Source organism: Peromyscus californicus, unplaced genomic scaffold, assembly GCF_007827085.1.
Source record: "Peromyscus californicus insignis strain IS unplaced genomic scaffold, ASM782708v3 Scaffold_5__1_contigs__length_169319896, whole genome shotgun sequence".
NCBI classification, from domain to species: Eukaryota; Metazoa; Chordata; class Mammalia; order Rodentia; family Cricetidae; genus Peromyscus; species Peromyscus californicus.
This window is the reverse complement of record NW_026294573.1, coordinates 23,860,786-23,885,363: the sequence shown is the minus strand read 5'-3', so window position 1 is coordinate 23,885,363 and position 24,578 is coordinate 23,860,786. Positions and strand designations below refer to the sequence as shown.

Genomic DNA, 24,578 nt, shown 5'->3' with positions numbered 1-24,578 from the left:
ATGCTGGTCCACACATGTAATCCCGGCACTTGGGAGGCTGAGGCAGGAGCATCTCTAGGTTGAAGCCAGATGTACTAACAAAGCCAGACCTTGTCTGGAAACCAGACCTTGTCTCGGGCGGTCTCTCCCTTGGTTCGGCCCCATCCCTTCAGTCCCCAGCCTCTCTCCTTCCAGTAGTTTCACCGCCTCACGCTTGCATTGTCTGACTGTAGTGCAGTCCTGCCTTCAGAAGACGGTTGTGAGGAGGCTCGGATACAACCTGTCAGTCCGTCTGTCCCTCCCCCCCTTGTCATAATTATTAGCTAGCACGAATCTTTGTGTTCTTTAAGTTAGTGTTTTTTTGATCTCATCTTTCAAGATCTGAATAATCCTAAAATCATTCTTTTTAAACTTCTCTTTCCTTTTTCTGATTATTTTTAGGCCCAGCTGTGGTCCCCCACCAATATTATGGAGTCACTCCATGGGGTGTCTACCCTGCCAGTCTTTTCCAGCAGCAAGCTGCGGCAGCTGCAGCAGCAACAAATTCTACTCAGCAGAGTGCTCCGCAGGCCCAGCAAGGACAGCAGCAGGTAAAGGCAACACCAGCCACTCCTGTGAGGGCAGCTGATGATATGTGCTACTCACAGGCAATGTCCCTGTTCATCATAGACTGATGAGAGCCTGTGTGTGCTTATGTGTGCATTCGTGCAAACCACTCATAGATGATGTTGATCCTGTTCGTAAAACTAGGTGCCTGTGTATGTTTGTGGTGTGTGCACAGCTCACAAATGACGGCACTCTTCATCATAAGATGCTGAGTGCCTATGTGTGCACACCCGCATATTTGTGCCAGTGCTCATTTAGCTATTCATATTATTGCTGTTGGGGGTTATGTGGGCCAGAGGTTATCCTCTGGTGTAAGGAACCATCCATCTTTTTTTGTTGAGACTAGCATCTCTCATCCAGACCTGGCACTCACCAATTAAGCTGGACTGTCTGGCCATTGAGCCCAGGGATCTTCCTGTCTCTCGCTCTTTGTCATTGCACTCTGTGCTAGGGATCGAGTTCTGGTTCACATGCTCAGGCAACAAACACTTTAGTGACTGTTCTTTCAAAAATGCCTTTCTCTGTCTTTCCTTTTTTTGAGGTGGGGAGTTCCACTCTACAGCCCTGGTTGTCCTGGAACTCATGGTGTAGACCACACACTGCCAGAATGTCAGCTGTGCTTTTAAATTTTTTTTTTTTTTTTTTTTTTTTTTTTGGTTTTTTCGAGACAGGGTTTCTCTGTGTAGCTTTGCGCCTTTTCCTGGAACTCACTTGGTAGCCCAGGCTGGCCTCGAACTCTCAGAGATCCGCCTGGCTCTGCCTCCCGAGTGCTGGGATTAAAGGCGTGCGCCACCACCGCCCGGCTGTGCTTTTAAATTTAACTAAGGAAATAATACTAGTTTTGTTTGCTTTTTTTGGTGCCTCTGTGCCCCCCGCCCCTCCCCCCCCAAGTCAAAATCTCTCTATGAAGCCCAAGATGGCCCTGAACTCATTATGTAGCCCAGGCTGGCTTTGAACATGCAACGATTACCTACTCAGTCTTCTGAGTGCTGGGATTTTAGGTATATGATACTACACTCAGCTTGATTCAGATTTCCTGTAAGAGTTGCTTAGAGAGGTATACATACAGTTAATTATCTAGCCAGCAGGTACACAGTGGCTCTTTAGGCTAAAAATACTACTTTCGTTTCTCCATTCTGCAGCTGCCTGCTGAGTACCACTTACAGGGCATTGTAGGGTTTTGCCTTGCCAGCCAGACTAAAGTGTTTTTAAGACTGAACTTTGAAACACTATTAGATGAGATCTTAAGCCTGTCATACATATGTTTACGTAAATGTGTGAGTGTTTTGTCTGATTGTATATATGTGTGACTGGTACCAATAGAGGTCAGAAAAGTGCATCGGATCCCCTGGAACTGGAGTTGGAACGTGGTGGTGTGAGCTACCATGTGATGCTAGGAACAGAACTTGGGTCTTCTGTAAGAGCAACAAGTGCACCTCATTGCTGAGCCGTCTCTCGGCCCTTCTTTTTAATTTTTCATTAATGGCTGTAAGTTTGTGACTACACATCTGACTTTTGTAAGTCGTGAGGTGTGCTAGTGGCTTTTCTCTTGCTGTGATAAAACACCATGTCCAAGGAAGTTCATAGAAGGAAGAGTTTACTAGGGCTTATGGTTCTAGAGGGTTAGAGTTTATGATGGTAGAGGGAAGGCATGATGGTAGCAACCTATCAAACCACAAGCTCATCGCAGTTAGCATACTCCCTCCCACAAGGCCACACCTCCTAATTTTAAGAAACAGTTTTATCCCATGGAGACAAAGTAGCTAAACATGAACCTGTGGGGGCCATTCTCATTCAGTGCTCCATACATGATGAAAAGGAAAAAATCATGGTAAGAATTTGTCTTTTGGTTTGGGAGTTTTCCCCGTTGGTATTAGCTCAGAGGATTTTCCTAGCATTTGTGAAGCCCTGGGTTTTGTCCCCAGGATCATGTATAACTAGTGGAGGAAAGATGATAAAAAGTTCAGAATCACTCTTTGCTACATATTGAGTTTAAGAATCTCTGGGGACAAAAGGTGATGTGTATATGTACAGCTAGATCCCTCACATCCGTGGTTAGACCTGTCTGAGCTGCCCCCTCCTATTCCTTTCTGTTCTTTCTTCACTCACTTCACTCTGACATTGCATTGTCTCCCTCCCTCCCTCCCTCCCTTAGATTTATTCATTTTTGTTTTATGTGTATGAGTGTTTTGCCTGCATGTGCATGTGCATGTGCATCTGGGAGACCAGAAGAGGGAATTGGCTCTATTAGAACTGGAGTTACAGGCGTTTATGAATTGCCATGTGGGTGCTGGGAATTGAACCTGGGTCCTCTGCAAGAGTTCTTAATGTTAAGCTAAGCTGTCTTTCCAGCCCCATTATTATCTTTATTATCTTATTATACACAAACTTTGCCTGTTTATATAGTTCGGTTTTTATTGTGTGATCCATTGTAAGAGTTAACTATTTGATTAAAGAAGCAATCTCTCTTTGCTGTGTTCTGCTGTTTCCCACCCCCCTTTCCCCTCTCTTTCCTTCCCTTCTTTCCTCCTCCCTTTTTGGTTTTTTTGAGATAGAGTTTCTCTATGTAGCTCTGGCTGTCCTTAATCTCAGAGATCTATCTGCCTCTGCCTTTCGAGTGCTGGAATTTAAGTCTGCCTGGCAAACTCTACTGTTTGTAAAGGTTGTGTTTACAACTAAGGATACTAAATGGAAGTTTTAATATATAATGGGATGAATTGAATTTTTATCTTAACAGCCATGCCATGTGATAAAACCATTATAAGAAACTTTTTATTGTTGGGTGGTCCAGGAAAGCTAGGGCTATGCAGAGAAACCCCCACTCCCCAGAATGAATAAAGAATTTAGTAGTAAGAAAGAAATGTTTTATTATTGTTAACATTTAAAAAGCTGACTCTACCAGGGCATATAGCATGTCCTCAATAAACTTCTTGTGAGATGGCATTTCTGCCTCTTATTCCTAGGTTCTTCGTGGAGGGGCTAGCCAGCGTCCTTTGACCCCAAATCAGAACCAGCAGGGACAGCAAACAGATCCCCTTGTAGCAGCTGCAGCCGTGAATTCTGCTCTTGCCTTTGGACAAGGTCTGGCTGCAGGTATGCCAGGTAAGGTTGTGCTGATGTTCCTAATACTTCGCTGGGTCAAAAAAGTGTGCATTCAAGGAGAATGGCCAGTTCTTTTGGCTTGTCCCAGCCTTTTAGGATTGGCGACTGGCAGGGATGATACATACTTGCCCTCACTTAGACCAGAGGTCGTTGATGAGAGCTTTGTTCTGAGCCAGTCATTGGTCATCCTTACATGTGAGATCTGTGAGTGTCCCCACAGATTAGCATGGGAGCTTTATTTTGTTGGCAGCCTTTTTCTCTTCAGGATGAAACGTGGGCATCCTGTTTGAGGGATATTCTTTGGTTTTGGTCTAAATGCTTGTGTATCCAAACATGTAAGCCTATAGGAACCATTCTTTTCCAAACTAGCACGACAGCTTAGAGTTACTATAGATTTCAGCAACTGGAATATGGAGATTTTATTCTGACACAGCAGCAGCCTCAGTCCTCAGGCACCTGAGTAAGGTTACCCCTGTTGTTAAGCAGAGAGCCTGTGATTTCAAACACTGTCCCACCAGTACCCAATACTGATGAGATAGTCTGATAACCTAGACAGCTATGGCTAATGGATAGGTAACATTTACAGGAAATTAGAACTGGAGTGCTGTGAGATTTCATCATGTCACTTAGAATGGCCATGTGGTTTAATGCTTACAAATGGGTGATTCAGGAATTTGCACCTAATACTTTACACAGTGGTTAAAACACTGGCAGCGGAGACTGATATTGTCTGTATTTGTGTGCTGTTCATTATACCCAGGTTATCCAGTCTTGGCACCTGCTGCTTACTATGACCAAACTGGTGCCCTCGTGGTAAATGCAGGGGCGAGAAATGGCCTTGGAGCTCCAGTTCGGCTTGTGGCTCCGGCTCCAGTCATCATTAGCTCCTCAGCTGCACAAGCAGGTGAGCTTTATTTTGGAGGAAACTAATGGGTGGGGTGGTTGACAGCAATAGTCTTCAAGTAGGGTATAATGAGCTTTAATTGGAAAAATCTCAATATAGGTTTTCTTACCCTGTAATATTTCCAAGAGAATCAGAAGCTGGAAAGCAGTCTGGTGGATTCAGATTCTGTTGGTGGTTCTGTGGCACCTGGATAGATTCGGGATCATGCACAGGGAATGGCACTTGAGGCAGTATTCCAAAGACTAACAGCACCTTGTTTCTCAGAGGTTCTTTGGGCGGGTTTATTTTGGCATAGTGATGAGTAGAAGACATGGGAAACCTTGACAGAACTGGCAGAATAATGAATTGATTGACAACATGGTGAAGTTTTCTTTAAGCTTTTTGCATGAGTTTTTTTAAAAATGAGAGTAAGCTGGGGGGGGGGGGTGGTAGCACATACTTCTGATCCCAGTTCTCAGGAGGCAGTGTTCAAATTCCATTCCAGTCAGGGTTATATAGTACAACTCTGTCCCTAAATACGTATGTACATACAGGGACTGTCATGTAAAGAGCAGTATGTTAAAAAGAAGAAGTTGAAAGTGTATGGATAAAATAGTTTCAGGGGAAAAAAATCTCCGTGGGCATGTATAGAATTTGAGATTTTAGGAAGTAGTTGTATTTAATGCGTCTGTATAACGCTTGAGCCACTTTCAAACTGGAGATCTGCTTCTAGCAAAGAGAGTTTGCCCTGTGCAATTTTCACTTCAAGTCAATAATAGAAATAAGACAGAAGCTTCTGATGAAGGGATCAAAGATAGATTTGTACAGTTCTTTACAAGGTCGGTGTTAGCCTTGAAAAGATAAGGTAGTATTAAGAGTTTTCTTTCGCCGGGCGGTGGTGGCGCACGCCTTTAATCCCAGCACTCGGGAGGCAGAGCCAGGCGGATCTCTGTGAGTTCGAGGCCAGCCTGGGCTACCAAGTGAGTTCCAGGAAAAGGCGCAAAGCTACACAGAGAAACCCTGTCTCGAAAAACCAAAAAAAAAGAGTTTTCTTTCTTCTTTTTTTTTTTTAAATGGATATAGTACAGTCTGCGTGTGTGGCCAGTGCCTTAGCCTAATGGTTTGCTTTCTTCTGCACAGCTGTTGCAGCGGCTGCAGCTTCAGCAAATGGGGCAGCTGGTGGTCTTGCTGGAACCACAAATGGACCATTTCGACCCTTAGGCACCCAGCAGCCCCAGCCCCAGCCCCAGCAGCCCAGTAACAACCTGGCTTCCAGCTCCTTCTATGGCAACAACTCTCTGAGCAGCAACTCCCAGAGCAGCTCCCTCTTCTCTCAGGGCTCTGCCCAGCCTGCCAACACGTCCTTGGGATTCGGAAGCAGCAGCTCTCTTGGTGCCACCCTGGGATCGGCCCTTGGAGGGTTTGGAACAGCAGGTAGAAGTTAGACTGAGAAGCTGTTAAAATGAATTTGAATAAGTTTTATAATCTTTCTGGAACCCTGACAGTGCATGGTACCCTGCACAGATACCACAGGCAGTCTGGATCAAGTCCCTGAGAATCTAGCCAGCCCACTTAACCTTTGAGATGTTGGACTACAGAAATCATTATGCATCCAGAGCCTCTTTAGGTCCATGCTCATGTTGCTACTTCTGTTCACTTTGTCAGTTTGTTTCAGGCATTGAAAACTAGAGAGGTTCTTGCAGGCATTAGGAAGCATGTGGAGGCAACTAGGTCAATGTGGATGTTAAGCTGAGGAGAAGGAGTCACTGAAGGTCACAGGGCTGGGTGCTTCACATTCATCATTGTTCCCGGGGCTTGGTTTGACTACCTTAAACAGTTGGGAGTTTTTAATCTATAGTGTTTTGAACAGTGTTAAGGGAGATGCTGTGGAACATTGGGAGGAAGGATGCTAGACCAAAACTTTGTCTCGATGGGAGAAGTATGCAAGCATGTAGTCTGATGGACAGTGGGATACTTGGAGTGGTTATCAGCAGTGTGATTTCAGAACAGAAGGGCATGTTTGAGAGAAGGTGTACTAACTGGAGCTGTAGTCTAGCAGTAGCTCCTGATGGAGCCCACCAAGATGACAGGCCTGCATAAAAAAGTCTTGTGTAGTGGGGCAGTGCCCTGCTTACACATCTTTTTTCTGTATTCCATTTTTCTGCCAGAACCTTTTGGCTGATGAAAGGCATTCTTTCTAGTTCATTTCCTTTCACTTTTCCCATAGCTCATGTGGCCGTCAAAGCTTTTTAATCTGCCCCCATCCCATAATATCTGTGACACTAAAGGAAGGTAAATTTGGCATATTTGTGTGATGGCTTGAATAATAGCTCTGTTAACCCAAGCCATGTCCTCTTTATTACTTATTACTCTAGAACTGCTACATTAACAGTTAGGCTGTCTCTGACACATTTGCGGTGGTAAGGAGTCTGGATCAAAGTGTTAGGAACAGGCCCCTGGGCTTGTTCTTCAAAGAACAGGCCTGTTCTTATCTGCATTGTTTTAATTCCATTTTAGTTGCAAACTCCAACACTGGCAGTGGCTCCCGCCGTGACTCCCTGACTGGCAGCAGTGACCTTTATAAGAGGACATCGAGCAGCTTGACCCCCATTGGACACAGTTTTTATAACGGCCTTAGCTTTTCCTCCTCTCCTGGACCCGTGGGCATGCCTCTCCCTAGTCAGGGACCAGGACATTCACAGACACCACCTCCTTCCCTCTCTTCACATGGATCCTCTTCAAGCTTAAACCTGGGTAAGAACCATTATCTAACACCACCTCGAACGCTAGAAATCTCTTGCCACCAATGACATTACAAGTACTTTGCATAAGCAAAGGATACAAATACTTTGTGGTCCCTTTATCCTAGAAGTGTCTTGTTTTCTGTGCCTTTGGTAAATACCTCAAGTTGCTCAGGTTTACCTGTAGCTTTACAGCAGTTGGGGATTGCTTAGCATCTGGATACACCCTGTGTATTCACTCTCGCTTCAGTGGGAACATTTTACTCTTGGGCAAACACAGTAAACCTCATCCCAGTGAGGCAGAAGGACACAGAAGAATGGTCACTAGTACAGCACCCGTCATGACACCACATCGAACACGTTGCTTACTTTCTTTGTAGAGTCTTCTCTTGCCTTTGTATAAAAGTTAGTAGCTTGCTTTTTCACACAAAGCATTTCACTGATTTTTTTTTTTTTTGCCAGATTCTTAAGTATTTATAAATGTGCTCCAAACCTATGGTCTATTAATAACTGGATTTATATACTTTCCCCTGTCATACACTTAGATTCTTTTATGTGTGGGATTTTTAAAGGAGACATTGGGTTCCCAACAGCAGGCTTTAAGAATAATAGGAAAATTATAGTAGCACTGGGCAGGGGTGCAGATTTCTTACCCAGAAACAAGGCATGTCGTGTGGTCCCGTCCCCCCCGTTTCTCAGGTATGGATTTCGAGGTACTAATTTACTTTCCAGATGGGGAAAGTTGAATTAGAGAAGTGGAGATCACAATTTATGAGCAAATGGCGAGGTGAGGGTGCTATTATTTTGTGTTGGTGACTGACTTTAAATGAGAGTGTCCTGGACAAATCAGGATACGCTTACTAGAAGATTCTGTCTTTGCCCAGCATGTTTAAATGTGGCTTCGGGGACTTGGCAGTGAGGACTGAATAAAAGTGATAGCATGACTTCATTTGGATAGACATTTATGCAAACTAAGAAAAGTTGGATGATGTCTACATTAAATAGTTATTATTGTCAAAGAATGGTGTCTTTAAGTTTGAAGGCATGTTTCACACAGTGTGTGTGTGCGCGCGATGCATGTGCATACTCGAGTATGTATCCAGATGTGTGTGTATTATGAAGTGGAGAGAACTTAGAAGGACATTTCTTACTGGCTGTCCACATGGACAGATGAGTGGATGGGGTATGTTGGACAGCAGTGTTTCTGAGCAACAGAAAGCCTGGCTGCAATGTAGGATCAGGAGGGGCTAGGCTGAGAGAGGGAAGACTGAACATTCACTGTCTCCATTTACCTGCCTGACTTCTTGCGCCTCTGGGCGTCATAGGGCTAGGTTAGCAGTACCTCATTCCTCGTGTGTGGGGTGGGGGGGGGGAGGGGCTTTCCAGAGCTTGATTACCTTGCCTCGCTTGTCTCATATTTTTTTTAAATTTTAAATCATGGATTTTCAATGTATATCCTTGTTACGTGATGTGCCCAGTTTTTTTTTTTTTGAAAGAGCACATTATAACTAAATTTATAAAGTTTTGTTGAGTTGTTTGTGTGTTGTTGTTGCTTTGTTTTGTCAATATTTTTGGATTTTAGATTTTTTAAAAAATACGTTGGGTGTTTCACTTGCATGCAAGTTTATGTACCCTGTATGTCCCTGGTGTCCAAAGAGGCCAGAAGAGAAGGTCAGCTCTCCTAAAACTGGAGGTAGAAACAGTTGTGAGTCACTATGTAATTGCTGGGAAGCCATCCTAGGTCCTCCAGAAATGCAGCCCATGCTCTTGTCTGCTGAGCCATCTCTCCAACCTAGCTGTCTTCTAATTAAACTAGGTTTTGTTCTTTTAAAGGTGGTAGCCAGATGTATCCTGTGGTTTGTAGTTTTTCAACTCCTGAACTTAGTGCAGTGGCTCTGGGTGTTCACACTGATCTGAGAATGCTGCGGGCAGGAGGCCTTTCCTCTCTGCAATCACCGACTCAGTCGTCAACATGTGGTAGACTATTCCAGGAGAGCAGTTGACTTGCCTAGGAATTATTTCTGTGTGCCTAAGAACCTTCAGTGGCTTTTCATTTGTTTCTGTTCATTTGCAGTCCATTTCATGTAGACTGTTGAATAAATGTGATTGGCTGTAAGTTGTGTGGCTGTCAAGGTAAAGCTTTTATAGTATTTACAACCTCTCCTACCCACCATTTGCACTGCATCCTGATCTTAACTGCAAATAACAATGATGAATTTAACTTGCAGTTTATTTTTTCTCTGTTTTATATTGGTCTGTGATACATTATATGCCAATAGGGAGTTCCTTCTTACTGAGCATTTTCCGTTTTTGTGGACCCATCACCTTTTGTCCTGCCACTCCCATTTACCGGGCACTTGTGCCTGCTCTGGCTGTTACAGGAAATGCAGCTTTGAATATTTTAGTGGAAGATTTTGTGGATGTGCTGTCTTCCTTGGGGTAGACTGTGTGTTAGCTTTATGATAAGCCTTTCTTTTTTGTTGAGAGAGTCTATGTAGCCCTGGCTGGTCTGGAACTCACAGATCTGCCTGCCTCTGCCTCTGCCTCTGCCTCTGGGTTGCTAAGTTGTATTCATCTTTCTTATTTTGTATTCAACTGTTCATCTGTTGTATAGGTCGATGTGATGGTTTCACTTCTCACCAAAAGTATATGAGAATTCCAGTGTCTCTACTTCCTCATTAACTTTTTTTTTTTTTGGTCTGATTTGATAGAGCTGTTTTAGTGGACATGTGGTGTTTTTTTTTTTTTTCATAATTGTTGTAATTGCAAATAATCTTAATTTTAAGTGGATATAAGACACTCTAATTACAGTAGAGTCTAATTATTACTTTCCTGATAATAAAATTTAATTTTTTTTTCTTTTTTTTTAAAATTTATTTTGCAATACAATTCAGTTCTACATATCAGCCACAGATTCCCTTGTTCTCCCCCCTCCCGTCCCCCTCACCTTCCCCCCCAACCCCCCTCCCCCCATTCCCATCTCCTCCAGGGCAAAGCCTTCCCCACAGACTGAGATCAACCTGGTAGACTCAGTCCAGGTAGGTCTAGTCACCTCCTCCCAGGCCGAGCCAAACAATCCTGCATAGGCCCCAGGTGGACATGTGGTTTTATTTTACATTTGCTGCTGCCTTGTGATCCTAGAGCATTTTTGGGAGGAGGTTGAGACAAAGTCTTAACTGTAACCTAAGCTCCCCTCAAACTTGGAATCCTCCTGCTTCAGCCTCCCAAGTGCTGATTTTATATGCCCTGGCTTTAGAGCATTGTTTTATGTGTTTATTAATTTTTAGTCACCTTTGAAATCTCTCCTCATGTGTTTTTCTCATTTAAAACTTTGCTTACTTGATTTAAAAGAAGTATTTGTGTTCTCATCTTTTGCTTCTCCCATTTAAAAAATGGTGTCTTTAAAACTTGTCAGTTTGAAGCCGGGCGGTGGTGGCGCACGCCTTTAATCCCAGCACTCGGGAGGCAGGGCCAGGCGGATCTCTGTGAGTTCGAGGCCAGCCTGGTCTCCAAAGCGAGTTCCAGGAAAGGCGCAAAGCTACACAGAGAAACCCTGTCTCGAAAAAAAAAAAAAAAAAAAAACTTGTCAGTTTGAATTTTGGTAGTGTTTACTTTATTGAACTTTTGGTTATCTAGGAAATATTTTCCTAACTCAAGGTCTTGAATACATTTTCCTATCTTTAAATGTTCTATTGTTCTTTTTTTTTTTAAGGTTCACTTTTCTAATTTAACTTTAAATTATGTGTAGGTGTGTGTTGTGCATGTGAGTGCACAGGATGAAGCGCAGGTGGTGGGTATGAGAGGTTGTAAATTCTATAAAAGCGTGTGCAGTGAGTGAAGGACCCTGGAGCTGGAGTTGTGAGCCACCTGACATAAGTGCTGGGAACCAAGTTTTAGTGTTTTAACTCCTAAATTGAATGTGGTCATTTTGAGTTAATGTTGTCATCTTATGGGGTAAGGGTTCATTCATCTTGGCTTATGGATGTCTAATTGTTCCAGTACCTTTTTAAAATTAAATTTTTTTTTATTTCATGCTCATTCTTGTTGTGTCTGCATGTGTGTCCTTATGAGGGAGTCAGATAGATCCCCTGGAACAGACAGTTGTGACCTGCCATGTGGTTGCTGGGAATTGAGTTTGGATCCTCTGGAAGAGCGACCAGTACTCTTAACCACTGAGTCGTCTCCCTAGCCCATCCAGGACTTTTTTTTTTCCAGCAAAGTTTGTAGTTTTCAGTGTGTGGTTTAGATGCTACTCTGAGTGGAATTGTGTTCTAGTTTAGGATTGTTTCGTTTTCAAAATATAACTGAGGTTTGTATACTAGTTTTATTCAGAAAATTTATTGTTTTGTTTATTCTAATGATTTTAGGTAAATTTCCAAGGCTTTCTGTGTAATAGGATAACAAAGAACATACATTTTGTCTGCATTGCTGGTCTTGGGGGATAGTGTTTGTTTATTCGCCCTGAAGTTGGATATTGTAATGGACCTTTTATGAGGCTGAAAAAGCTTCCCACAATTATGAGTTGAGTTTTGTTGTGAGTAGGTTTTGGTATTGCCAGGTGCTTTCTGTCTTTGTTGATCATGGTAGAACTCATTTTGTGAAGATTTTTGTTGAGTTGTACATCTGTTTTCATGAAGTATAGGTATTTTCCTTTTGTGTAATATATTTGTGTGACAAGCTTGGTGTCAGGGTGGTATTGACCTTTTATAAGTATCCCACTCTCCTATAGTTTCTGGAAGTTGTAAAGTCTGGCATTCTTTCTCCTTTAATTGTTTATAAAATTCACCAGTAAAGCTATTTTAGCTTATTTATAGTAAGATTTTTAGTTACTAATTTACTTTCTGTATGGCTGAACTCTTATGTATGGCTTTACATTTTGTGTATCTTTTGAGACAGGGTTTCTCTGTGTATCTCTGCCTCTCTTGGAACTCAGGGTAGACCAGGCTGGCCTCCAGAGATTCCCTCTGTCTCTACCTCCTGGGTCCTGAGATTAGAGGTGTGCACCACCACCGCTTGGCAGGTTTTGTATTTCTAAAATCAGGTTTGGTAGTGGTAATTGGGCTTTGTAGGAGATGCATCCATTTCATATACACTCTCAGAGTTGTCCTAAATTGTAATTAGGGCTGGTGTGATAGTTAAGCTGGTATAACTCTTGCCATGCAAGCCTTGGCCACTTATGTTGTTTGGATGCCTTGGACCCACATAAAGGTGAAAAAAGATAACTCCACAAAGTTGTCTTTTGACCTCCACTGACATCACCCTTCCTCCAATTAAAAATATATGCATGATTTTTTTAAAAGAAAGTTTCTTTATTCTCTCCCTCACATCATTCATTCATTCATAAATAGGTGCATATATACATGTATTCATTGTGTGTAAACATACACACAGTTAGGAAAAGCATATGGAATATGACTAAGCAAGGCTGATGATATAAACAAGCATTCATTCCACATAGTTGAGCTGTGGTCATGTAGCTCATTTGCAGTGTACATGTGGTAAGATGAAGCCCATGCACCCATGCTTTTGCTTAAAGGATCTCTTTCATTCAGTCAAAGTGTTGGGGTTGTGTCTCCTTGGGCTCTTTCAGAAGTCTGATGTTAGTACTTTCTGCCCTGCTTACCCATGTGTCTTGTGTTGTACTCATCATGCCCCTGTTCCCTGGTGTCTTTCTCCATGCTTACTGTTTTCTGCAGACCCAGTTGTGCCTTCTAAAGCTCTTGAGAATCAGAGGTAGCTGAGAGAAGTTCTAGTCTTGTGTGATCTGCAGTCCTCCAGCTTCTTGGGCTCCGGAGAGCTGCACTTGTTCCCACCTCCACAGTGGAAGCACAGTGCAGTCCTGCTGCACTCTGGGTGGGGTAGGAGAGTTCTAGGGATTTGGTTTTGTTGTTGAGACAGGGTCTCTCTATGTAGACCAGGCTGGCCTCTGCCTGAGCCTTCCTAGTGCTCCAGGGATTAAGGTAGGCACACTTGGAATGACCATTAAATTTTGTTAGCACATAGAAGTCTTTTCTGCCTAAACTTTGTCTAACTCAGGTTAAACTAGAAACAGGAACCTTTCCTCGGGCCCTTGTCATCTGTGAGACTCGCTGACTGGACATGTTTTAATGCAGTTTTCTTTTCTTCTTTTTAAATTTAGGCTCAGGCTGGCCTCCAACTCACAGAGACCTGCCTGGCCCTGCCTCCTGAGTGCTGGTATTAAAGGCTTATGCCACCACTGCCCAGCTGAGACTCTTTTTATTTTTTTTTAAATATTTAGGTGAACACAGCTGCCTCTTTTATGTATTGGAGGTGAGGATATAGCCCAGTGGTTGAGTTTTTGCCTAGCATGAGTGCCCAAGCTTCAGTCCTCACCACAGAGGGGAGTGTGTGGTGTGGTGTGGGTGTGTCGCTGGGTGTGAGCCCATGGTGACAGAACACAAAAACCTCTATAAACAGCTAGAGCACACTTTAAGTAGGGCATCTAAGCCCTCAATTGCTATGGAATGTTGCTTCAAGACACTGTCAAAGTATATAGAAAATGGGAAAGTTGAGCCAGCTTTGAAGAGCCCTGTGTTAATTGTCCCTTTTAAAAATGACTTTCAGACACAAACACCACTTAGGGTGATTTGTGCACACAGATTCCTGCAGGTGGAATAGCTGCTAGGACCTGGACAGGTGTGTGTTTGTTTTGTTTTGTTAGGTCTCTTTCTCTAGCTACCATTAAATGCCAAGCATTCCTAATCCAAGAGCAATTTGACCAATAAATACTGAAAATCTGTTGTTTGCTAGATGTGTTTTCAGAAAAGGACCAGAGGACCTCAGGTGTTGTTTGTTTGTTTGTTTTGTTTTGAATCTTCAGTTTTAAGAAAAATTTGAGGTAGTGCTTTAATGTATGGAGAAATACTACTTGGACCATGCAGAATATATCTGTAAATTGCCAAATTACTTTACCCGAGAAAGTTTTTCTCTTCAGAGATTTGTATATACTTCTTTTCTCATTATTAAAAGAGCCAATATGTCAAAATTTGAACATAAATGTATAATTTAGAGGTATGTTAGCTATCATTCCCTCTAGCTTTTTGAATTATGTATTAGTATATTTTTGGCCACAGTAATGAAGTCTAGCTAATGTTCACTTCAACAGTACTGCATTTATCAGTGTGTATAACTGGAAATTGAGAGGGAGGGCAGTGTGGAGGATTATTTGTTGAATTATTCGCCTTGGTGCCAAGGACCTGGCTTCCTTTCAGTATATCTTCTCCAGTGACCCGCTGACACAGTACCTGACGTTACTTTGAATGTTGTGTGTGTTTGTGCTGTTCCTTCTTAGGTAATATGCTTAGTGTGACTACCACGTCTGCAGTACCTGCTGCCCCAACCACCTTGTGACCATTTCTTTGTCCTCCTCTCCCTAAACAGATAAGAAAGAATGGTTTCTGACTGAAATGGAGAGCAATCATTAGGCTCCCCCCCCCACATAAATCCATTTGCATTTAGAAGTACTGTGGGATGTGAAGAGAACAGCAGCTTCTTGAAGAATGAGGAAAGTTGATGTAACTGAGCCTGAAAACAAGCCACATGCCAGCTGAAAGAGCTATGACCTTAGGGCTAAGGGCCTTGCTTTCCATTCTGGCTATTAGAACTTCTGTGCATTGCATTTTTGGTTTTTTTTTTTTTTTTTTTTTTTTTTTTTTTTTTTTTTTTTTTGGTTTTTCGAGACAGGGTTTCTCTGTGTAGCTTTGCGCCTTTCCTGGAACTCACTTGGTAGTCCAGGCTGGCCTTGAACTCACAGAGATCCGCCTGGCTCTGCCTCCCGAGTGCTGGGATTAAAGGCGTGCCCCGCCCGGCTGCATTGCATTTTTGGAAGACAGCTTTTTCTCTCAGGCTTTAGTTTCCTGTTAGGTAAATGTCCCGTTGAGAACCATGGGAAGCATCTATGGAAGAACAAAGTATAGACGGACACTCAGGAACTGTTTTCCACAGTGTAACTTTAGTAGTAGTTGTTGTTATTAGTAGTATTGTTTTAGCTTTTATTGCTTTGACTGAGATCTAGACTTTTGAAGCTGGGTCCTGGAGTTTATGGAGAAATCCAAGTTAGGTCTCTTTCTTTAGCTACCATTAAATGCCATAGCAAGTACTGTTCAGAACATGTGGAGATGGCAGTGAGCAGTTCTAGTCAGTGGCTTGCTCATGGATTGCTGTTCATCGTGGTTTTTGTGGTTGATGTGGTATTTCTCAATACTTAGCTGTTTTGGGTTGGTTTGTTTCTAATGCTTGGAGGAAAACAGCCTGGTGCTGGGATGCACCTCAGTGGTAGAGCTTTTGACTAACATGCAGAAGACCCGATGGCAGCCTTCAGAATGCCAGGGAAAAAAACCCTTCATATTCTTTGTCATGCAATAAAAGTTAAAACATATGAACCAAGCTGGGTTCAGTGGCATACACCTTTAATCCTAGCACTTGGGAGGCAGAGGCAGGTGGTTCCCTGAAATGGAGGACAGCTGGGGTTACACAGAGAAACCCTGTCTTCAAAACCAACCAACCAAACAACCACAACAAAAACCATGTGAACCTTAAGAACAATTGAAAAGCAAGGCTCCCTGTTAACTTACTGTGCTACTTTGTTGTGTGCACGTGTGTTGTCACGTGGAGCCCAGTGCTGTCTGTGCCTGTGCTTGCATAGACTCTCCCTCTCACCCACCCACACTCCAGCAGTGCTTTACTTTTTGTCAAGCCTTTTGGTCATAGCTCTGTCTTACCTGTTTAGGGACTCAGTTTATACCCTGTTCACCAATCAGGCCAGTACTATGTGGCATGAAAGGTGTTTATTGATGCACCGTATAGACTTTGTCCCATGGAAGTTGTTAACAGCTGTCTATTGATAAGGACTTTGAAAACCAGCCATGTGCTTTAGATGGGAGATTTCCAAATTATTCCTTCAGAGAAAGCTTTCCAGGAGTTTCCGGTATATGAATTCCCTCTCCTTATACTACTGTAAAGCAAGTGCTCTACCACTGAGCTATATTCCCACCCATTTGTGCCGTTCTTAAAGGATGGGCTTCAGCTGGGAGTGAAGGTTATTTAGGAATGGAGTGAGTCCCTGTAGTGCTCTGAGTGGATGGACAAGCTCAGAAGCCTCAGTGTGCTTTGTATTTTCTGAGTCCTTACTGCAGATGCTGTGCCCTATTTTATTTATTAAGGACATACAATGTATTGCTCCATTCTTTTTAGGAGTGCTGGGGATTGACTCAGACCCTCAAACATGCTGACAAGTGCTCCCTCTTGGAGCTGCTTCTCCAACACTATAGCACCACTTTTGCTATTAGTCTGCTGTTAGTGGTTAAAACAAAACCACCACCAAACAAACAAAAACCCCACATAAATACTTCTTTCTTAGTCTTTGTGCAAATGTTTCCTTCCAGATCGGTGAGTGGGCCTTATGAAAGTCACAGTAGTAGTAGAATTGTCTGATCGTAACACAGTGGCATGGAAGAAGTGAGGTGATGCAGGCTTGTGGAAGGGGGGCTGGGAGGGGGTGCTTTTTCCTTTTCAGTGAGGTTCCCCTAAGCATGGACTCAGGTTTTTCTGTTGTGTAACCAACAGGGGGACTCACAAATGGCAGTGGAAGATACATCTCTGCCGCTCCTGGTGCCGAAGCCAAGTACCGCAGTGCAAGCAGTGCCTCCAGCCTCTTCAGCCCCAGCAGCACCCTCTTTTCTTCCTCTCGTTTGCGATACGGCATGTCTGATGTTATGCCCTCCGGCAGGAGCAGACTTTTGGAAGATTTTCGAAATAACCGATACCCTAATTTACAACTACGGGAGATTGCTGGGCATATAATGGAATTTTCCCAAGACCAGCATGGGTCTAGGTAAGGACCTGGCTTTGGCCCCAGTATAACTGCAATCTGTTCTGTATTCCATGCCTTAGGTACATGCCACATCATAAAAGCATAGTACCTTTTGTGATTCACAATATGTCTCTGCTATGCCTCTAGTGTTTTATTTCAGAGGGATATGGGCATGGGGTCATTAGATGATCAAATATTTGAAAAGAGCTTTTAGTGGTCTGGACTGTATGGACTTTGAGCAAACTTTTTACATTTATTGAGCGAGTAGTCTGTGTTTCTGGTTCACAAGAATCTCTTAAACTATTGTTGTTTGCCATTGGGCATGGTGGTACATACCTGTAATTCCAGTACCCAAGAGGCAGAGGTAGAAGGATTTCTACAAGTTCAGGCTATCTTGTTCTACACTATATAAAACACTAAGACCTTGTTTTATATACACCACTACCAAAAGTTGCACCCATCTCTACTTGAAGAAACAGTCTTCCCAGGAAGCCCTGTGTAGGTCCTGCAGTGGTCAGCACTGTTTAAGATCTGTTCTGGAGGAGACGCTGTCACATGGCAGTGTGGATCTCAGGTCTTTGGAGCAGGACAGGCCTAGCACTTGCTCTCATCCCTGATGGAGAGGGGAGAATTCTAGGAGCTCCCTAGAGGGACACACTGGGCTTAGGGACCCTGCCTTAAGGTGAGAGGATATCACTCATCATCCTTCCCATATGTGTTATGGTTTTCTTCCTCTCCATGTTCAGGGAAACTCCTAATGGTCCCCCTGCTCTGTAGCTTCTGCCAGCCACTTCCCCTGAGGAGTGGAGGCCAGGTGCAGAGACAGCAACGTTTGCTTATGTAGTCACTTGAATGAGTCAAGCGAGTAGCATAGCACTATTTCAGATGCTAAAGAATGCCTCTCTGTATAGATGTTGGTATAGACTAGAGTGAGGACCATGAGCCTTACGTTCCCAATGAGGGACTGATTTCTAAAGATCAAAGTGAAGCAGAGCTGGTGTTTTTGTGCATATGCCATCCGGTAGTGCAGCACACTAGAACAGAAATATACTTTTGAAAGTTGGACTGTGGTAGAGGAATTCCCCTTTCAGAAATCTTCCCTTGGAGAGCTTGAGAGTGATTTAAACAGCCCAGCATCCCAGCATGATGATGCACCTCTTTCATCCCAGCATTCGGTAGGCAGAGGCAGGAGGATTTCTCTGATTTTTTTTTTTTTAAAGGTCAGCCTGGTCTACATAGCAAGTTCTAGACCAGCCAAGGCTACATAGTGAGACCCTATCTAAATAAACAAATAACACCTACTGCATTTATTGGGCACATGGGCCGCATGTTGTAGAACTGATCTGTCAAGTGACGCACACCTTTGCAAATCATCTCTGTGTGTGGTTTGATTGCCCCTTCACTCTGTTCTTCAGATTCATTCAGCTGAAACTAGAGCGTGCCACAGCAGCTGAGCGCCAGCTTGTCTTCAATGAAATCCTCCAGGCTGCGTACCAACTTATGGTGGATGTGTTTGGAAATTACGTCATTCAGAAGTTCTTTGAAGTATGTCTTTGTTCTTTCTGCTCTTTGACTTTGAGAATCTCCAGAGCATTTATTTGATTTTTGTTGGCTTTTTGACGCACAGCTGCTCATTTCAGCCTTTAAAATGAAGCGATAGGGTCAGTGTTTCTCCAGTTCTTTATCAGTGTTAGATGCCCACACAGATGTGCTCTGGAAGTATGGTTTAACAACTGTCTCCACGTGAGACCCAGCACAGTATGTAGACCAGACTGAGCTTGAACTCATAGAGATCCACCTGCCTGTGCGTCTGTCTTCCAAGTGCTGGGCTTAAAGGCACGCACCACCATGCTTGACCTTTAAAAAAAGATTGTTTTAAAAAATCATGTTTATATACGGGGAAGGAGGGTGTCTGAGGAGGCCTGAGACATCAGATCCCCTGAAACTGGAGTCGGGCAGTTGTGAACTGCTTGATGGGTGCTGGGAATCAAACTCAGGTCCTCTGGAAGAGTGCTACTTGCTCTACAGCCTCCAACACAGTGGCTCAGATGCTCACAGTGGGTAATTTTAGCAGAATTACAATAAGACATTGCGGGAGTGGAAAACAATGAAAAAGACGGAAGGACTTGGCTCTGTACACCAGCCTCAGCGTTTTCATTGTGGCCTGGAGTTGTGTGTATGGGGCTTCCTTTGGCCTTGGCTCCTTCTTTTGCCCATTAACTTGAGTCATGGACTCAAGTCTCTTTGGAAGTATATTAGTGATGAATAGTGTCGACTCCCTTTGATAAGTGAAAATCTCAAAGACTCGGTTTATTTTTACATTTTATTTTTATGTTGTTAATAATTCCAATAGTGGCATTCCTTACCATTGTCACCAGCTTCAAGCTGTTGGATGACTCAATACGTTGAAAGAAAGGATCAGGTGTGGGGACAGTGGAACTCTGAGCTTATCTGCCTACAAACAAATCTACAAATTTCTTATGGTCTCTTATTTGTATATGAAGGGTTAAGAGTGGCTTTCTCAGACTTCACCTGCCCACTTTCCGCATGAGCCCTTAGGTGCTCAGTTATCCAGCTGCACTAAGAAACCAATGGCTTGTGCCTCTGACTCTGGACTGTCTCTGCACTGCCATCTTGTCACTGATAGCAAAAGTGCTGTAGCATATGCAACTTGAGATATCAGAGCAAATGTGAAATGTAGCCCTGTGATTTTGATGCAAGTCAAAGAACCTCCCTAGGCCCGTGGGTGGAACATGTAGACGTGGACAGTCCCATGATGGTTCTATTCAGATGAGAACAAAAGGTCAAGGATGAAAAACGGCCCTCGGGAGAACAGTGTATAGTGTAACCTCTTGTGTTTCTTAGCTTCTCCTTTCAAAGGCTTCATGTTAATAGCAACAGTCCTAGAAAGACACTAACTCACAAGAATGCTGTGTGCACTTGGCTCGCACTTGGCAGAGTCACTTGGATGAAAGGGCTTGCCAACCATGACCTTGCCTGTATCCATGGGCTGCCCCGTACAGCACAAGTCATCACTCGCTCCTAGGCATGTCGAGCCTTTTGAAGACGGTATGGAATAACATTCAGAAATTAATGTTAATACCTTAATTCCTTGGGGCATTAAATATTTTTTGCAAGGTGGCCAAGACATTGCTGAGCATTAAGAAGAAAGTTTCTCAGGTCAAAAGCTGAGAACTGTTGGCTTTAGGGAACAATGGCTCCTTAAAAGGTGTGGTTGACCCTAGACAGTAGGGCAGCAAGAAGTCACAGCACAGGTTAAGGAAAACTCTTGTTTCCCTGGGCTCTCTCCTTTGTTTGAGTAATGGTGTCTCACACATTGTGTCTAGTTTGGCAGCCATGAACAGAAGCTGGCTTTGGCTGAACGGATTCGAGGCCACGTCCTGTCATTGGCACTGCAGATGTACGGCTGCCGAGTTATCCAGAAAGCTTTGGAATTTATTCCCTCAGACCAGCAGGTAATTGTAAGTTTCCCTTTCACTTTTCTCTTGGTGTTTCTCTGTGGTGCGTGCAGTGAGCTGTGAAGAATGTCGGTATGGAGGTTCATTGCTAGTTTATGGGGGTGCTCATGACTTCCCATCTGCAGAGCAGGCAGGAAGTGTAAGTTTCTAGCGGATCGGGTATTCTGTGTGAAACCATTTCTAGCCTTACCTTTTTGACCAGTGAGTAGCCTAAGTAGCTGCAGTTTTACAGAGAGGTTGTAAACATGTAAAATGCTGCTTAGCATTCTCTTCAGGTGGCAGCAAATATTCCAACAAGCCTGAATTTTGACTCAGCCCATTTACCATCACTGTCCCTCTTGTTTACTGATCACATATTCAGGCCTGCTGTGTATCAAGGTTGGGCGCCATGGAGATGACTAAGGCCTGGTCCCTGCCGCTGGCCCACAGTGTGGTAGACAGGAGCAGTGGAAAACAGTGCTGCCCATGGAGGAGGCCCTCACTCCACCCATGCAGAATCAAGGCTGGGGAGAGTGAGACAGGAGAAAGGGAACAGAGGCCCGAAGAACTAGCTGCTGTGAGTGAGGGTTGATAGGAGAGCCACCCAAGAGGCTCACAGGTAGGGAAGGCACAGCACAGCTGTTTGCGCCAGGTGGTGCCAAGGCCTCTGGCCCGCACCCCTCAGCCTTTGTGCTCTGAGCTCCCTCAGCCTTGTCAGTGGAGGGGTTGCTGTTGTCTGGCAGTGATGACCCACTTGCCCTCACTGAGGACAAAGTTCGATAATGAGAATCTTTGTTATGGACTCGTTCTGAGCCAGGCAGAATCCCACCAGCTCTGATTCAAACCCATTCCACCATCAGCCAGTGGTGCACATGGTGGCAGTTGAAGACTGTGGAGCTCGGGGCACTTGGCCGAGTCTCACAGCTGGGCACTTGAAGAAGCTGTGAAGGTGGGTGAGGTTGGAGACCGATCTGTGGCACATATGCAGCATTGATAAGAAAGCACTGACTAGCTGAGTATGAAGGTACACAGTAGAACCCCAACCCTTTGGGAGACAGATGCTGGAGCATTCTTCCAGGTTTGAAGTCAGTCATAGAAGACTGGATAACGAGACCCTGCCCCCATCCCCCGAGAAAGGCGCTCTTTGTAATTACCTGCAGACCCGAGGCTTGTTTTGTTGTCCTCTATCATTCACTGAAGTGTTAGGAATTGTAATGACCTCGGAGTTAACGTGACTTCCTCGTTTTTTCCCCCACATGGAGACTACTTTCTCTTTGATCATGGTGGCTCCTTCCTAAGGAAGGCAGCCCTACTGGCCTTTTCTGTATCTCTCTCCTAGTCCCCACCTTACTAGCAAGTTGTTTTTGCCAGCTCTTTACCTTGTCCTGTCTTTTTCTAGGAGCTGTTGCTCTTCTTTCCCTCTCCATCCTTCTTCCCAACTCTTCCTCTTCCACTTTTGTGGCAATTCTAGGTGTTGAAACAGGGGCTTTTCACAGGTCGAGTGAGTGCCCTGCCACTGACCTGGAAAGTCTCCTGCCTACGGTGGCCTCCTGAGCAGCTGGAGTCGTGGGCTTGTGCCACCAGGCAGAGAGCTCTTACATTTGTTCTTTCAGTGACCCAGTTTCTCTGTGGTGCCTTGCTCTGAGTTTGGACTAGTCTTCTGCTATGGACTATATACTTCATTTTAAAATCATATTTATTATTTTAGATGAGTTTTATCATTTTTATGAGTATGTCTCCCAGGTAAATGGCCCTTCTCTGGTTAGTAAATGTTCTTTTGTGACCATGAATGTCTTCTGTTGGGTGATATTTCAGTTACTCTGGAGTCAGTACCACAGAGATCCACTGACTGTTCACAAATGGTGCCTAGTTAAAGTGGCTGTAGCATTTCTAGCAGAAATATTGAGGAAAGCAGAGAAGTTAAAGCCCAGATGAATCAGTAGGAAAAATGGGGAGCAGATGCCTGCCCAGCCAGGTCTTTTTGAACAAGCTTTGAAATTTGTCTGTTCCATTGCTGCCTAATGGAGCTCTTTCTCACCTGGGTAAATTCTAGAACAACCCTGTTATTTTTATATATTTGTAATAGAAGCTTACATCGTTATCAGAGTACAGGTGTGATGAATTGTATGAGCTTTTTGATCCTGTGCACTTCATACAGGTTGTTTTTTTTTTTTTTTTTTTTTTTTTCCTGTTGGAAGATAACTAGGATGGTTTTTATTCTCAGGTCAGCCTTAACATTACTCTGTAGATAAGACTGGCCTTGGACTCTAGATCCTCCTGCCCCCCTCCCTAGTGCTTGGATTATAGGGTATTCTACTAAACCCTGTCATGGTTAAAATAGGTCTCACTAGGTAGCATATGTAGGCTGACCTAAGCGTTGCTGTGTGGCAACTCTAATCCTGCCTCACTTCCGGAGACCTGGAGTTACAGGTGTGTTCCATTACGTCTGACTGGTGTCACTGTTTTTAGAGCCTTAACAAGTCTTTTCCAAGTTTTAGGTCCCACCTGCTTTCACTCGCTTGCTGTGTTGATGCATGGCTATAATTGACTTTTTTCTTCGATTGTTGTGGATCTGTGCAGAGCTTTGCTGCTTGGTAGGGAGTGGGGACTGTCTGGGTGTTTGCTAGCTTTGATTCTGGTGTTGCCTTTTTCTTTTGTCTCCAATAGAATGAGATGGTGCGGGAGCTAGATGGCCATGTCCTGAAGTGTGTGAAAGACCAGAATGGCAACCATGTGGTTCAGAAGTGCATTGAATGTGTACAACCCCAGTCTTTGCAGTTTATCATTGATGCATTCAAAGGGCAGGTAAGTGACTTGGTTTCATGGCATCAGCAAGCATCTCAGACTGCAATTACAAGTAGTAGTTTTCCGTGGTGTTAACCTGGCCATGTTACCAGGTCTCTTCCTTTCACTCTCTGGGAGTCTGTCATGGGAGTATGTAGCTGGCAGCAGACCTGCTAAGATGAATTTAATATTTGGAGGATTATTTTCCCGTGGCTAGTTATTATATCTATCTATCTATCTATCTATCTATCTATCTATCTATCTATCTATCTATCTATCTACCTATCTATCATTATCTAACTATCTATCATCTGTCTATCACACATGACTTACACCCACCCTCCTGACAGGGTTCCTCTGTGTAGCCCTGGTTGTCCTGAAACTAGCTCTGTAGAACAGGCTGGCCTAGAACTCACAGAGATCTGCCTGCCTTTGCCTCCCAAGTGCTGGGGATTAAAGGCATGCATCATCAAGACCTGGCAAGTTGCCACTTTCTTATGCCATCACTTTGCTTAGTGCCTCTAAATTGGCAATAATTCTTAGTTTCTTTGCCAAAAATAATAGCTTCCCACCTTGCAGAAGTTAGTGGGACAGAGTGGTAAAACAAAACTCCTTTTTGAGCATATGAATCTGGTCTCTTTTTAAGGGAGGCAGTTATTTCTCAGAAAATGCCATTAAGCTTAAATGGAAACATGGTTTAGTTGTTTTTTTTTTTCAGGATGGGGATGTGTTCACTTCCCAAATACTTAAGAAGACTCCGAACCCAGAGGTTATTGGGGAGGCACATTCATTCACTGAGGTGTTATACTACTAGAGCTACAGAGGTGACTCAGTTGTTAAGAGCGCTTGTTGCTTTTGCAGGGGACCTGGATTCGATTCTCATCTCCCACATTACCACTCACTACTAGTTCCAGGGGATCAGACTCCTCTTTCTGGCTTTGGTGGGCACACACACAAAATAGAATCTTTTAAAAAGACATTAAGTTAGTCCAAATATACAACAAAATTAAAACAAAAGGGAAAATGATCATTCTGCCTTTTTTGAGGGAGTCATGGGGAACCCATGAGGTGCAGCTGCTAGCCAAGCACTCCACTGTTGAGCTCTGTCTCCAGTCCAGGAGTTGAATGCTGTTCTGTTCAAACTGTCAAAGCATTGGCAGCTAGATTAGATAAAGAACTACAATCAAAAGAAA

The 24,578-nt window shown here is 43.7% G+C and overlaps 1 protein-coding gene and 2 non-coding genes across 27 annotated transcripts in view; all 3 read left to right on the top strand.

Moving 5' to 3' along the window:
• The window catches only part of Pum1 (pumilio RNA binding family member 1), a 127,599-nt gene that overhangs the window by 88,901 nt on the left and 14,120 nt on the right, over positions 1-24,578 (top strand). For 18 of the 25 annotated variants that reach the window (XM_052715361.1, XM_052715384.1, XM_052715383.1 and 15 more), the window contains 9 exons: positions 421-569; positions 3,549-3,687; positions 4,448-4,591; positions 5,711-6,004; positions 7,088-7,324; positions 16,897-17,164; positions 18,559-18,688; positions 20,491-20,625; positions 23,269-23,406. In XM_052715361.1, coding sequence (XP_052571321.1) covers positions 421-569; positions 3,549-3,687; positions 4,448-4,591; positions 5,711-6,004; positions 7,088-7,324; positions 16,897-17,164; positions 18,559-18,688; positions 20,491-20,625; positions 23,269-23,406 — 1,634 coding nt within the window. The remainder of the gene's footprint in view (positions 1-420; positions 570-3,548; positions 3,688-4,447; positions 4,592-5,710; positions 6,005-7,087; positions 7,325-16,896; positions 17,165-18,558; positions 18,689-20,490; positions 20,626-23,268; positions 23,407-24,578) is intronic. The other 7 variants (XM_052715385.1, XM_052715373.1, XM_052715367.1 and 4 more) reach the window with 3 other exon arrangements.
• Positions 3,792-3,864, top strand: LOC128098060 (small nucleolar RNA SNORD103/SNORD85). Its single transcript, XR_008214092.1, has one exon. It is a non-coding gene; the product is annotated as a small nucleolar RNA SNORD103/SNORD85 (small nucleolar RNA).
• Positions 21,337-21,419, top strand: LOC128098059 (small nucleolar RNA SNORD103/SNORD85). Its single transcript, XR_008214091.1, has one exon. It is a non-coding gene; the product is annotated as a small nucleolar RNA SNORD103/SNORD85 (small nucleolar RNA).